This window comes from Syngnathoides biaculeatus, chromosome 8 (assembly GCF_019802595.1).
Source record: "Syngnathoides biaculeatus isolate LvHL_M chromosome 8, ASM1980259v1, whole genome shotgun sequence".
In the NCBI taxonomy this organism is placed as follows: domain Eukaryota; kingdom Metazoa; phylum Chordata; class Actinopteri; order Syngnathiformes; family Syngnathidae; genus Syngnathoides; species Syngnathoides biaculeatus.
The window spans coordinates 31,366,067-31,380,698 of NC_084647.1; the positions used below are offsets into that span (position 1 = coordinate 31,366,067).

At 40.5% G+C, this 14,632-nt stretch overlaps 1 protein-coding gene across 8 annotated transcripts in view; it reads right to left on the reverse strand.

The window, feature by feature from the left end:
• The window catches only part of nf1a (neurofibromin 1a), a 261,091-nt gene that overhangs the window by 154,274 nt on the left and 92,185 nt on the right, over positions 1-14,632 (reverse strand). For all 8 annotated transcript variants that reach the window (XR_009795929.1, XR_009795928.1, XM_061826400.1 and 5 more), the window contains exons 15-16: positions 10,811-10,890; positions 4,015-4,138 (exon numbers count right to left, since the gene is read on the reverse strand). Coding sequence is in view for 6 of the 8 variants with exons in the window: in XM_061826400.1 (XP_061682384.1) it covers positions 4,015-4,138; positions 10,811-10,890 (204 nt within the window). In the remaining 2 variants the exon portion in view is untranslated. The remainder of the gene's footprint in view (positions 1-4,014; positions 4,139-10,810; positions 10,891-14,632) is intronic.

The window sequence follows — 14,632 nt, forward strand, 5'->3', positions numbered from 1 at the left end:
CTTTAACACCACGCACCCACCAAGCTGCTGCACCGTTTAAGATAGATGAAAGCGACGTGACTCAGCTCTTCTAACAACAAAAGATCAACAAAGCGCCGGGCCCAGACCTTGTGTCCCCATCCTGCCTCAAAGTCTGTGCAGACCAACTTGCCAAAAGTGGACCAATGGGGCAAAATTAGAACTTAAAACCTCTGTCAACTGCACAGACTGGAGTATCTTTGGAAAATTAGCAAACAGCAAGATAAATATACGGACATGGTCACAGTGTATGTCACATTCTGCGATTAAGTGTGTCTACCAACAAAAACTTTGCAAACATTAAATAAGATTCAGGCAACTCCGCCAGACTAAAGAGGTCACATATCGGAGTGGGGAAAGGGCCCTCTACAATCGCAGTAGAAACCAGACGACAAAGAAATTAACATTGCAAAGAGGGATGATACAGCAAAATTGGATATCGCTAATGACTCCAAATCAGTCTGAAACAATCGTTCACTAATTACAAGCGATGATCCCTCAGGTAGACAGCACTTGTGGGCTGGCTGATGACCTGAACAGCTTTTACTGCAGTTTTGAAAGGGACACTGACTCCACACACCTACCAGGTCACACCACCGACCACTTAAATATCTTTGATTCCACCATTGACCATCAATGAGGCGGATCTTCAAACAAAAGCTAAACAAAGCAGCGGGCTGAGACCTTATGTCCCCATCCTCTGTCAAAGTCTAAACAGGGTGCTTGAAAAGTACAACTTGGGGGGAAAAAAAAAAATCTGCCCAAGCCTGCTGTAAATTCTGTACATCGAAATCAACTTCTCAGAAAAGCTTCAAATCTCCGCGGTCCATATAATGGGACTGTAATTGTTTGTCGTCAGCACCACGCTCCTCCCAACACGTCGACTTCCCCCTGTGTGTATTCTGGCTCAAACGCTTAAACATTGTTATTTTGTTTGCTCAATGGCGGGATTAGTAATAACACGGAGCATCGATTCGCTGTTATACTCACTTTGTTGGCTCTGAGCACACAACACTTCCTGGTTACTATTTATGGCGATCCACGAGTGAAAACACCACCACCCCTCCACAGCCGCTGCAGTCGTTTGCCAGAGGCTGAGACATCGAAACCAACTTTTCAGAAAAGCATCAAATTTCGCTTGTCCAAATAATGGGACTGTTATTTGTTAGTTGTTAGTGCCATGCGCCATCTCCAACACGTCAAGTGCTGGCTGTGTGTATTCTGGCTCAAGTGCACAGGCTTGAACATTGTACATCATGCTATTTTTGTCTTGTTTGTTTGTAATTATTTTTCACAAAAATCGGCCAATCGGAATTTCGAAAATACTTTTCCAATTTAGAGATGTTTTTTGGTGAAATCTGTGGACAACTCTGGCATTTAAAAAAAAAAAAAAAAAAAAACAAAAAAAAAAAAAACACTGAACCCTCATCTACTAACTTTTAATGTGAGCTCCCATTCCTATTAGTTTGGACAAGCTGTTCCTTGAAACCTAATTGACCATCTCTGGAGACCTGAAAATAGCTGTCAACATTCACCATCCAACATAACAGACAAGGAGGTATAGCAGATGACCCCCAATTCCAGGTGTGAAAAACTCATTGCATCATTCCCCAAAAGATTCATGGGTCTATTAGCTCGAAAAATGCTTGCACTAAATACTAAGCAAAGTGTCTAAATAAGAGTACTTAGGGCTGTGTGATATTTCAGTTTTTTCTTTTTTAATAAATCAGCAAATATTTCAATTCAGTTTTTCCAGTCAATATGGGGTGTTGTGGTGTACATTGAGGGGGAAAAACCAACGAATGATTTTAGCTAATGGCTAAAATGTAAAAAAGTGAAAAAATTAAGGGGGCCTGAATACTTTCCGTACCCACTGTATAGAACTGCTTATGTCAATGCCAGCTATGCTGGAAATACGATGACGCTGCTTGGTGATGTCATTATTAAAAGAACAAAACATAAAACATTTTATTCCAACTCTACATCTTGTTATGGGTTAACAATATCTTTATATTTCTGGAATCAGAACTGAATTTATCATCCCAACTGATGACCTATGAAGATTTATTTTTTTTCATCCAAGCTGGCACATTTTCCTAAACTCTTGTACAGTGAAGAAAATAAGTATTTGAACACCCTGCTATATTGCATGTTCTCCCACTTGGGAATCATGGAGGGGTCTGAAATTTTCATCGTGGGTGGATGTCCACTGTGAGAGAGAGAGAGAGAGAGAGAGAGAGAGAGAGATAGTCAGAAAGGAAAATTTCATAAATCACAATGTATGATTTTTTTTACCATTTCAATTGTGTGATACAGCTGCAAATAAGTATTTGAACACTTGAGAAAACTAATGTTAAGATTTGGGACAGTAGCCTTTGTTTCCAATTACAGAGGTCAAACGTTTCCTGTAGTTGTTCACCGGGTTTGCACACACTGCAGGAGGGCTTTTGGCCCACTCCTCCACACAGATCTTCTCTAGAACAGACAGGTTCCCAGGCTCTAGCTGAGGAACACGGAGTTGAAGCTCCCTCCAAAGATTTTTTATTGGGTTTATTTCTGGAGACTGCCTTGGCCACGCCAGAACCTTGATATGCTTCGGAGCCACTCCTTGGGTTTTTTGGCTGTGTGCTTTGGGTCATTGTCATGTTGGAAGACCCAGCCACAACCAATCTTCAATGGTCTGACTGAGGGAAAGAGGTTGTTCCCTAATATCTCCCAATACATGGCCACAGTCATCCTTTCCTTCATACAGTGCAGTTGTCCTGTCCCGTGTGCAGAAAAACACCCACAAAGCATGATGCTACCACCCCCATGCTTCACAGTAGGGATGGTGTTCTTGGGATGGAATTCATCATTCATCTTCCTCCAAACACGGTTAGAGTAATCACGACCAAAAAGTTCCATTTTGGTCTCATCTGACCACAAAATTTTCTCCCCTGACTCCTCTGTATCATCCAAATGGTCATTGGCAAAGTTAAGACTGGCCTTGACATGTCCTGGTTCGTTCCTTGCCATGCATGATTTCAAACCATGACGTCTTAGTGTATTACCACCAGTCACCTTCGAAACGGTAGTCCGAGCTCTTTTCAGGTCATTGACCAAATCCTGTAGTGTATTCCTGGGCTGATTCCGCACATTTCCAAGAATCATTGAGAACCCACGAGGTGATATCTTGTATGGGGCTCCACTCCGATTGAGATTCAATTCTCCATATCCTTTATATTTTCACACGAGTCATATGTGATTTGTGTACCTTACGTGCTCATGTTTCATCATGTCTTCCATTTTGTAACTGCTCCAACAATGGAACTTTTTTCACCAAGCTGCTTAGCAATTTCTCTGTAGCCCTTTCCAGCCGTGTGGAGTTGTACAACTTTGTCTCTGGTGTCTTTGGACAGTTCTTTGGTCTTGGCTATGTTACAAGTTTGAGTCTTAGTGATTATATGGGGTAGACAGGTGTCTTCATGCAACTAACGACCTCATACAGGTGCATATGATTCAGGAAAACACATGGAGTGGAGGTGGACTTTTAAATGCGGACTAACAAATCTTTGAGGGTCAGAATTCTAGCTGATAGACAGGTGTTCAAATACTTATTTGCAGCTGTATCACACAAATCGTTTAAAAAAAAATCATCCATTGTGATTTCTGGGTTATACTTTTTAGATTGTCTCTCTCACAGTGGACATCAGCTACGATGAAAATTTCAGACCCCTCCATGATTTCTAAGTGTGAGAACTTGCAATATAGCAGGGTATTCCAATACTTATTTTCTTCACTCTATACTACACACTACTGGATACTGAAGGTTTTGCGTAGTCAAAAATTGTGCATGATACACAACAAATTACGGAATGTATTTGTATTTCAGTTAGAAATGTTAAATTACTTCCCAAAAGATGGACTGTACTGTTAGTTTTCACTGAAGAATAATACCACCGAAGACGCAGATCAAACAATGTGAGTTGTTTGGTGCTCCAGTAGGTCAGACAGTACCTTGTTTTTGAGCAGAAACTTATTCCTGCAAATGAGGATCTCTCGGAACCACTTCAGAACTTCAGTGCCATTGACCATCTGCTGTCCAATCAGTTTACGGCAGATAAGGAACAGCACCTGTGAACTAATGGATAAAGGTCATAAATGTAAATATAAACTATATATGCTGGGCAGAGTAAACTCCGTGCATCAATTAATACATGATTTAAAGTAAGAAATGAGTAAGAAAATGTAGGGGAAAAATATAGTGGTAATGAAAAATTCAGGTTACGAAACGCCTCCTCAACATTGAATGACATTTCACCAGTAATATATTTTTTGACCGGAATAGTACTTATACGACTGGCAAAACTTACGTTTCGTGAACAACGAGGACTGTGAGTACTGGGTAGGAAGTTGTGCAAGTAGAAACGTCAACTTAAACTTGGTTATAGGCCCAGACTACTTAGCTTAGCTGGCTAACAACGAGACGTGTTTGTGAATAAACTGTGCAGTTGAAGAAACAAACGTGAGTAACTTCATAACTTGTACGACGAGGGCTGTGAGGACTAATAGGAAATTTAACAAGTCTTATCTTAGTACCCAAATTCGTGCCATATCGTTCGCGTTGAAACTGCTCGGCCTAAGCTAGCGTAGCGCGCTAACAACATTACCAACAAAGTATACAACGAGGACCGAACATTGAACGTGGACTGAACCTTCAACTACTAGAGTGAGGGCCATTGTGGTTTGAATCCCTTTCGTCTACATATCCTTTAAATCGCCATATTCTTTATATTTTCACACAGGTAAAATGTGATTTGTGGCCCTTATGTGCTGAATGTGTTTATTTGATTGCTTGTTTTGACTATCTGCAGCCCAAAGGGGGGCATAATTCCTCTGTGTTCTGTCAGATGGTCCCGAGCCCGGATAAATGCAGAGGGTTGCTGCAGGAAGGGCATCCGGCGTAAAACTGTGCCAAACATATATGAGCGTTCATCAAACGAATTCCATAACTGATAGGTCGTGGCCAGGGCTAATTACGCCGACCCCGACACTGTTAATCTCCAAGACGTTGGTAGAAATTCAGATAATGTAGGTTGAAGACAAAAAGGAAGAGGAAAGCGGCTTGATCAGCATAAGAAGAAGAGGCATGCACAGACCCTACAAACTTTGTGTAGGGACTTTGAATGTTGGGATTATGACAGGAAAAGCTCAGGAGTTAGTTGACATGATGATTAGGAGAAAGGTTGATGTATTGGGGATCGTTGAGAGCAAGTGGAAAGGGAGTAAAGGTAGAAGCTTAGGAGCAGGATTTAAATTATTTTATTATGGAATAGATGGGAAGACAAATGGAGTCGGGTAATTTTAAAGGAAGGGTTTTTGTGTATAATGTGATTAGCGGCTATGCCCCACAGGTAGGATGTGACCTCGGGTTGAAAAGAAAAATTCTAGAAGGAACTAGACAAAGTAGTCCTGAACACAACCTAGAGTTGTGATACGTGGAGTTTTCAATGGACATGTTGGCGAAGGAAACAGGAGCGAGATGAAGAAGTGATGGGTAAGTACGGCATTCAGCAAAGGAACTTTGAGGGTCAGATGGTGATGGACTTCGCAAAAATTATGGAATTGGCAGTGGTGAACACTGATTTCCAGAAAAGACAGGAACATAGAGTGACCGACAAGAGTGGAGGTAGAAGCATGCTGGTGGATTATATTTTATGCAGACGATGTAATCTGAAGGTTACTGACTGTGAGGTAGTGGTAGGGGAGAGTGTAGCTCGACAGCATAGGATGGTGGTGCGTATGATGACTCTGGTAGCGGGTAATAAGATTAAGAAGACAAAGGTAGTGCAGAGAACCATGTGGTGGAAGTTGAGAAAGGAAGAATGTTGTGTGGCCTTTCGGAAGGAGGTGAAACAGGCTCTAGATGGACAGGAAGAGCTCCCAGAAGATTGGAATACTACTCCCAAGGTACTCAGAGAGGCATGCAGGACAGTACTTGGGGTGCCTTCTAGTAGGAAAGAGGAGAAGTGGACTTGGTGGTGGAACCCCAAAATACAGGAAGTCCTCCTAGGAAAGAGATTAGCAAAGAAGAAGTGGGAGATGGAGAGGACTGAGGAGAGCCGGAAGGAATACATTGGGATGCTACATAGGGCAAAGGTAGAGGTGGCGAAGGCTAAACAAGAGGCATATGACAACATGTACACCAGATTGGTTACGAAAGAAGGAGAAAAAGGCTGGACAGACAGAGGGATAGAGATGAGAAGGATGTCCAGCAAGTAAAGGTGATTAAGGATAGCGATGGAAATATGTTGACTGGTGCCAGTGGTGTGCTCAGTAGATGGAAAGAGTACTTTGAGAAGTTAATGAATGAAGAAAATGGGAGAGAAGGTAGAGGAGAAGAGGCCAGCGTGAATGACCAGGATGTGGCAATAATTAGTAAGGGGGAAGTTAAAAAGGCACTGAACAGAATGAAAAATGGAAAGACAGTTTGTCCTGATGACATAACAGTGGAGGTATGGAAGTAATATGGAGAGGTGGCTGTAGAGTTTTTGACCAACTTATTCAATAGAATAAAAACTAGCAGGAGAAAAGATGCCAGAAGAATGTAGAAAAAGTGTGCTCGTCCCCATTTTTAAGAACAAAGGCGATGTTCAGAGCTGTGGAAACTATAGAGGAATAAAGACGATGAGCCACACTATGAAGTTATGGGAAAGAGTCGTGGAGGCTAGACTCGGGACAGAAGTATCTGCGAGCAACAGTATGGTTTCACACGTAGAATAAGTACCACAGATGCATTATTTGCCTTCAGGATGCTCGCGGGAAAGTACAGAGAAGGTCAGAAGAAGCTACATTGTGTCTTTGTAGACCTAGAGAAAGCCTATGACAGAGTATCAAGAGAGGAACTGTGGTACTGCATGCGTAAGTGTGGTGTGGTGGAGAAATATGTGAGAATAGTACAGGACATGTATGAGGGCAGCAGAACAGCGGTGAGATGTGCCGTAGGTGTGTCAAAAGAATTTAAGGTGGAGGTGGGACTGTATCAGGTATCCGCACTGAGCCCCTGTTTGCAATAGTAATGGATAGGCTGACAGATGAGGTTAGACTGAAATCCCCTTGGACTATGATGTTCACAGATGATATTGTGATCTGCAGTGAAAGCAGCGAGCAGACGGAGGAACAATTAGAAAGATGGAGGCAGGCACTGGAAAGGAGAGGAATGAAGAGTAGCTGAAGTAAAACAAAATATATGCGCATGAATGTGAGGGGCGGAGGGGGAAGAGTGAACCTACAGGGAGAAGAGATAGCGATGGTGGGCGACTTCAAATATTTGGGGTCAACAATACAGAGCAATGGAGAGTGTGGTAAGGAAGTGAAGAAACGGGTCCAAGCAGGGTGGAACAGTTGGTGGAAGGTGTCTGGTGTTCTATGTGATAGAAGAGTCTCTGGTAGTATGAAGGGCAAACTTTATAAAACAGTGGTGAGGCCGGCCATTATGAACTTATTAGAGTGGGTCCCACTGAAGAAACAACAGTAAGCAGAACTGGAGGTAGCAGAAATTAAGATGCAGAGGTTCTCGCTGTGAGTGAACAGGTTGGATAGGATTAGAAATTAGCTCATTAGAGGGAGAGCCAAAGTTGGATGTTTTGGAGCCAAGATTAGAGAGAGCAGACTTAGATGGTTTGGACATGTCCAGAGGCGACAGAGTGAGTATGTTGAGAGAAGGGTGCTGAGGATGGAGCTGCCAGGCAAAAGAGCGAGAGGAAGACCAAAGAAAAGGTTGATGGATGTTGTGAGGGAGGACATGAGGACAGTGGGTGTTACAGAGAAAGATGAACGAGATAGGCTTAGATAGGAAAACATGACACGCTGTGCCGAACCCTAATGGGACAAGCCGAAAGGAAAGGAGGATATATTTTGTAATACAAAGGGGCAGGTATAGTGCTGTGAAAGAGTATTTTCCCCCTTCTTATTTCTTTTTTAGATATCAATCCCACCATGGGTTTCAAATCAAACCAATTTTAAGATCACTCAGAGACAACCTAAGGAAATATAAAATGCAGTTTTCAAATAAAAATTCAATCTAGTAAGGCAAAAAAAAAAAAAAAAAATCATTGACTTGACTTACACATATGGGTAAGGTGAGTTCAATTTTACAAGCCACACCCAACCATACTAGAATCAAGAAATTACTTGAATAGAAGATGTCAAAGAACGAGAAGTTGCTTCATAGATTATGAACCAATCCATCATCCCACGATCCAAAGAAAATCAAGAAGAAGTGAGGGAGAAAAAGTGATTGAAATCAGTCTGGAAAAGGATACAAGGCAATTTCCAAGGCTTTGGGGTTCTATGAAACCACTGTCAGAGCCATTATCCACAAACGGAGAAAACTGGGAACAGTGGCAAACCTTGCCAGGAATGGACAACCAACTAAATTTCTCCAAAAGTGCGACGACGACTCATCCAGGTCACAAAAGAACCTCAAACAACACTTAAGACCAGCTGGCCTCGCTGACCTCAGTGAAGGTCTGTTTTCATTATCATAAGACAGACACTGGCCAATGATGGTATGCATGGGAGAGTTCCCAGGTGAAAACCTATGCTGTCAGTTCAAAAATACAAAGGCTTGTGTCTCACATTTGACAAAAAACATCTTGATGATCCTCAAGACTTTTGGAGAAACATTGTGTGGACTGACGGATGAAAAATGTAACTTTTTGGGAATGAGTGCAGCGTGTTAGATCTGGCGTAAAAATAGCACAGCATTTGATAGGAACAATATGTCATCAGTGAAGCATGGTGGTGCCAGTGTGATGGTCTGGGGCTGATATTCTGCTGTGATTGATGGATGGATGAATTCTGCTGTGTACCAGAAAATCCTGAAGGAGAACGTCCAGCTATCAATTCATGCCCTCAAACTTAAGCGCTCTTGGATCTACAATCCAAAACACACCAGCTAGTCCCTCTGAATAGCTTGAATTTTTTTTTTTTTTTTAAATTCAGGTTTCTTGATAGCCAAGTAAAAGTGTGGTTAAGAATCCAATTGAGATGTTTTGGTATGACAAATAGTTCCTGCAAGAAAACCCCCAATACGGCGTTGTTAAAATAATTATGCAAAGAGTGGGATAAAATTCCTCTAGAGGGATGTGAAAGACTCATCACAAATTAGTGCAAACGCTTTATGTCAGTTATTGCTACCAAGGGTGGCACAATCCATTATGAGGTTCATGCAATTACTTTTTCACAAAGCGTCAGAACGGTTTTCTATTTTGTTTTGTTTTGTGTTGTATTGTATTGTGTGTGATTAAATTGTCTTCAACGCAATACAAGTGCCTTGTTATATTTGCTTGTTTGATTAAGGGGATTTATTCTAAATTCACACATAACATATGCTATATACAGTGAGACAAATTAGTCCCCACCCCCTGATTATTATTATATTTTTAATTACTCTATACACACCTACCTGTCATTTGGCACACACAAACCTGTGCAATTCATTTTTCATGACGAATCGGGTTTTTTGGAAACGTGTGAACAGTGAATCCATCCTCCCGAGTGTTCGAGCAAAATTCAGCAACACAACGAGCCGGCATTTTGGCTAACACGCAGTAAAAAAAAAAACAGGTAATTTCTCACCGGTACAAGAGGTAAAGACACTTCCAGCTTCTTGTTCAACTCAAAACAGTTGACAGAATTTTCATGGCAGGTGATGAAAAAAAATAAAATGCTGTGAACAAACGGATAATTCCATTCTGGCTGATTATTTTTTGGGTTAACAACATACTAAATTTCATGTTTTAGGTGTCAGTGGCACTTTAAATTGTTAAATAATAAAAGGTTTGTATACAATATCCTGTTTTTCTAGTAGAAAATGGTCAAACGATTTGCTGTAATAAAATATATTTTTCCGCCAAGAACGACATGCTGGTTTCATTCAACAATGTCAACAGTGTTCAAAGTTTTCAGGAGATAAAAGATGATCAACATACCTCGGCACCTTGTCTTTTCACAAAAGCTCTTCACAGTTTTGGTACTTTCTGTGGTGGTGGTGGTGTCTGTGTGTGTTTTGAGCTTGTCGGATCATGCCCAGGTTCAGCAACTGATCCAAGTTCACGTTTGGTCCCTTTAGCAACACTGACCTGTTCAGGTGCCGGAACTGGCTGTATGGTAGGCACTGATCCAGGTTTTAACATTTAAAAACTATCTCAGACATGAGTCCACCAGTAAAAGAGTCCGGGGTGAAATGTTCTCTGCATATGACTGACTGCTGACTGGCTTTGGAAAAATTAGCTCTCGTTTCCACAAACATGACAGTCTTCTGAGGCTGGGGTCTTTATAATATAATGTAATAAAAATAAAATAATGTAAACTGTGACCAGAATAATTCGAATTGCGACAAAATAGGAACACACGCTTCTTCACCATTGTTACGGATTCATTTTAGCTTGCAATTACTGAGAAATTCTTGAAACAAATGGGTTTTTCTTCGGCGTCAACAAGCTATGGTACAAGCGAGGAAGCCATTTCAAAGACACGAGTCCTAGTTATGACGTCAGAGGTAAACCACACGAAACTAGGTCAAAGTTCGCAAACTTTAATTCATAAATACTTGGGTTTTTCGGAAAAACATCTAACAAAATATGCATTTTATGGTATAGTCCCTGAGTGAAATTAAAATTGGTTTGAAAAACGTAACAGATATGCAAAAAAAAAAAAAAAAACAACTACCGAAAAAGAAATCACATGTGTGAATTCTTTTTCACGGCACTGTACATGCCCAATCCCCCTATATACAATTTCAAAATACCTGATATCCCAGAAAGTCTCTATCGGCGCATCAGGATTCCACTGTTCAATGGAGTCTGGTTGATGCAGCACTAAAAGAGCCTAGACAGGCGGTAAGGAATAATAGAAAAGAAAAACACAATCACAATGAGAACGAAAAAAATTTAGGGACAATTGCAAAACCAAAATAGGATGTAAAAAAAGATTTTTATTAGAAAAATGTTCATAAGATTTGAATCAGAAACATGTTACGATATAAAAGTGAGAATAATACTGTAATATCTTGTGTATAAAACGTACCCCACGAGATGCCCTCAAAACTGTGGAAAACCCTTGTACCCCTGTAATGCCATTTTACAATGCATGATTTTGCCTCTATCGAAATGATCAGTATTATCTGTATCTTGTTAGTTTTTTTTCAAAGAATTATTCTGAACTTAAGCACTTTATTTGAACGTGTAATAGTTTCAATTTACTAGCTTTTACTTTGAAATTCAGTTCTACTTTTATTTTGTAAATGAGAAACCCGTTGTACTCATACGTTTGATTACCCAGGCAAATTCTTTAATATACATGTACAATTCTTTCAAGAAAACAATGTGGGCCATGTAAAACAATTTTATTTGAATGGGATTCAAATTACAATGTCAAGGTTTTTAGAAAAGCATTCTCACTAAACCATAACCAGAGAGAAATTAATGATGGTTGTTGCTCAGTCAGCAGTCGTATTTTTAAAAAATATTTCACAAAGTCTGCGACGTTATTTAAACTTATGAGGACAACTATACATACAGTCAGTCATACATACCCCCTATCTTATTGGAATGAATGTGTCGGCTACACCTTTTTCATAACCTCCACGTGGCGTTGGCATATTGGAATGAAAGGGTACACTACTCTCAAAGCTCAAGGAGGTGGTGGCATCTTAAAATAAAGAATTCAGCTTTTTCATAACATCAAGATGGTGGCATAAAATTGCAAAATTTGGAGGGGGGATGTGGGGGTCTGAAAAGCAGAAGAGGCATGATGTATTTTAGGATTTCTTTCCTGGTTTAAAATGGTTTATTTTAACCAGTATCTCTCGTCACATTATGATTGTAGTCTGCTTTGTATTCTTATAAATTCATGTTGGCTAGCAACATGTCCTATTAAAAACACAAAATTTTCAGAGATGGTCTTTGCTTTTTAAAGATAGTTTCTTTCGGCTAGTCGCTTTCGGGGTCGCCACAGCGTGTCATCTCAGATGAACGCACATATGTTTGGCATAATTTTTACGCCGGATGCCCTTCCTGACGCTACCCTTCTCAGGGAGTGGAGGCCCCAGTGGGATACGAAACCACAACCCCTGGTTTACCAAACCAGTGCTCTAACCACTGAGCTACGGGGCCTCCATGCTTTTTAAAGATAGTGAGTCCAGATATTTACGAACAGCAAAGCTTTTTTTCTTTATTTCCAAAAACAATTCTCTCCATTTTGTCGTGGTTTAGTTGAAGTTTGGCTCCTGCAGTACCTTTATATCAGTATATTTCTCTGCTTTGACAGTGGCACAATTCCTCAATTGAAAGATAGTCACCAGGAGACACTGCTTCATATAACTGTCTGTCATCTGCATAGCATATACAGGGTGAACAAGAGGGGTCCAAAAAGTGCCCCTTGAGGGACTCCATTGGCCATTGCTATTTATTGAGATTAAGCACTTCTAATGGATACAAAGTAGCTTCTTTCCTCCAAGTGAAACTTGAACCATTTAAGGGCTGTTCCATTTAGTCTTACCCAAGTTTCCAACCTGTTTAGTAGTATATTGTGATCTATCGGATCAAAAGCCACACTGGGATCCGACAGGTTCAAAATTGACACCTTTCTTGAGTCAGTATTCAATATTATATCATTTAGCAATGAGATAGAAGCAGATACTGTACTGTGATGAGTTCAGAAACCTGATTGGAATTTGTCAAAAAGTCAAGAAATTACTGAGTTGATTACAAATAATCTTGGACATGAAAGGGATATTAGAGATGGGTCTATGGTTGGCTAACCCGGAAGCATCCAGTGATCTGTTTTTTTTGAAGAGGCTTGACAGCAATTATTTTAAGAGTTTTGGGATACCCATCAGATTAACGTGTTGATGGTTGTAACATTTATTTTTCTGAGCAGCCTCTGTGATATATTTCTATTTTAAATATAGACATCTGAAGAAAGGGAAGCATGTCATCTATTTTTGCAGTGATATGGAGTGGACCTATTTTTTTTGTTTTTATTTCATTGTTGGTACGAATGGAATGTAACTGCGAATATCAGAATCTGAATATAACAGTAGTTAGAATTGTTATTCCCTCTGCATGCGATGGTCATTCACCCATAATTTTCGACTCACGAGTATACCACTAAAGAGTGATACTGTTAGCATATGGTCAAACAATTAGGTGGAGGGGATGGGGGCCTTCCTGGCGCTAGCTGCCACGAGGCAGGATTCTTGCTTTGTGAAGTGGAGGTCCATGACAATCCATCTTGGCCCGTGGGTCTGCGTTGGCTGGGACAGAGGCCAATATTAATGACAAGATGCCTTTTTTTCACGCAGAAAAATAAATTTATTTACACCTCTCAAGTACATGTTGACGGACAAATTTAAGATGAAAAATACATTTGCCTTATTTCTTTCCTTTTTTGTTTTGGGCACTAACTTGAGCCAGGCTCATCTCCACCTGCACCTAACGCCTGCTTCAAGTTGGGCCACATGAATGGCATCCTCCTCTTTCTGCTCTCATTCTGGAAAATAATTTACAAAAATCATTATCTATTTCCCTTAATTCTTTTTCTTTTTTACAAACCTCAAAGGCTAATCCTAAATGCAGGAAAACATTCAGTACAATTTTTTTTCTGTTTTTATTGGCAATTTCTGAATTTGAAAATAGTTCATTCTGTGTTGTGACAACCACTAAATTCCCTCTGTTAAGATATTTCCCATTAATGTACTGCCTCTGACGTAAAATTACATCTGCAAAAATCCGAGTGTATAATGTCAAGGACATAAAGTTACATTTTTGGTATTTTTATTTAAATTTGTAATAACTTTGCCCAGCTCTTAAGTAAGTATCTAACTAAGCTTTGGGAATGGTTTCAGTATGATAAATTGACACGAGATGGCAGAACTGGGGCTGGAAAGTGTTGGCCTCACAGTTCTGAGGTCCCAGGTTCAATCCCGGACCCGCCTGTGTGGAGTTTGCATGTTCTCCCCGTGCCTGGGTGGGTTTCCTCCGGGCACCCCGGTTTCCTCCCACATCCCAAAAAAATGCAACATTAATTGGACACTCAAAATTGCCCCTAAGTGTGTGTGCACGGACGCATGTGTGTCTACAAATATATATATATATATATATATATATATATATATATACCCATACAACATATCACCTCATGGGGTCTCAATGATCCTTAGAAAGGTGAGGAATCAGCCAAGGACTACACAACAGGAATTGGTCAATGAGTTGAAAAAAGCTAGCACCATCGTTTCAGAGGTGACTGTTGGTTATATACTAAGACGTCATGGTTTGAAATCATGCATGGCACGAAAGGTTCCCCTGCTTAAACCATCACATATCAAGGCCCGTCAGAAGTTTGCCAATGACTATTTGGATGATATAGAGGAGTCATGGGAGAAAGGTTTGTGGTCAGATGAGACCGAAATGGAACTTTTGGTCATACTTCCACTCACCGTGTTTGGAGGAATACGAATGATGAGTTCCATCCCAAGAACACCATCCTTACTGTGAAGTATAGGGGTGGTAGCATCATGCTTTGTTGGTGTTTTTCTGCACATGGGACAGGACGATTGGACTGTATTAAG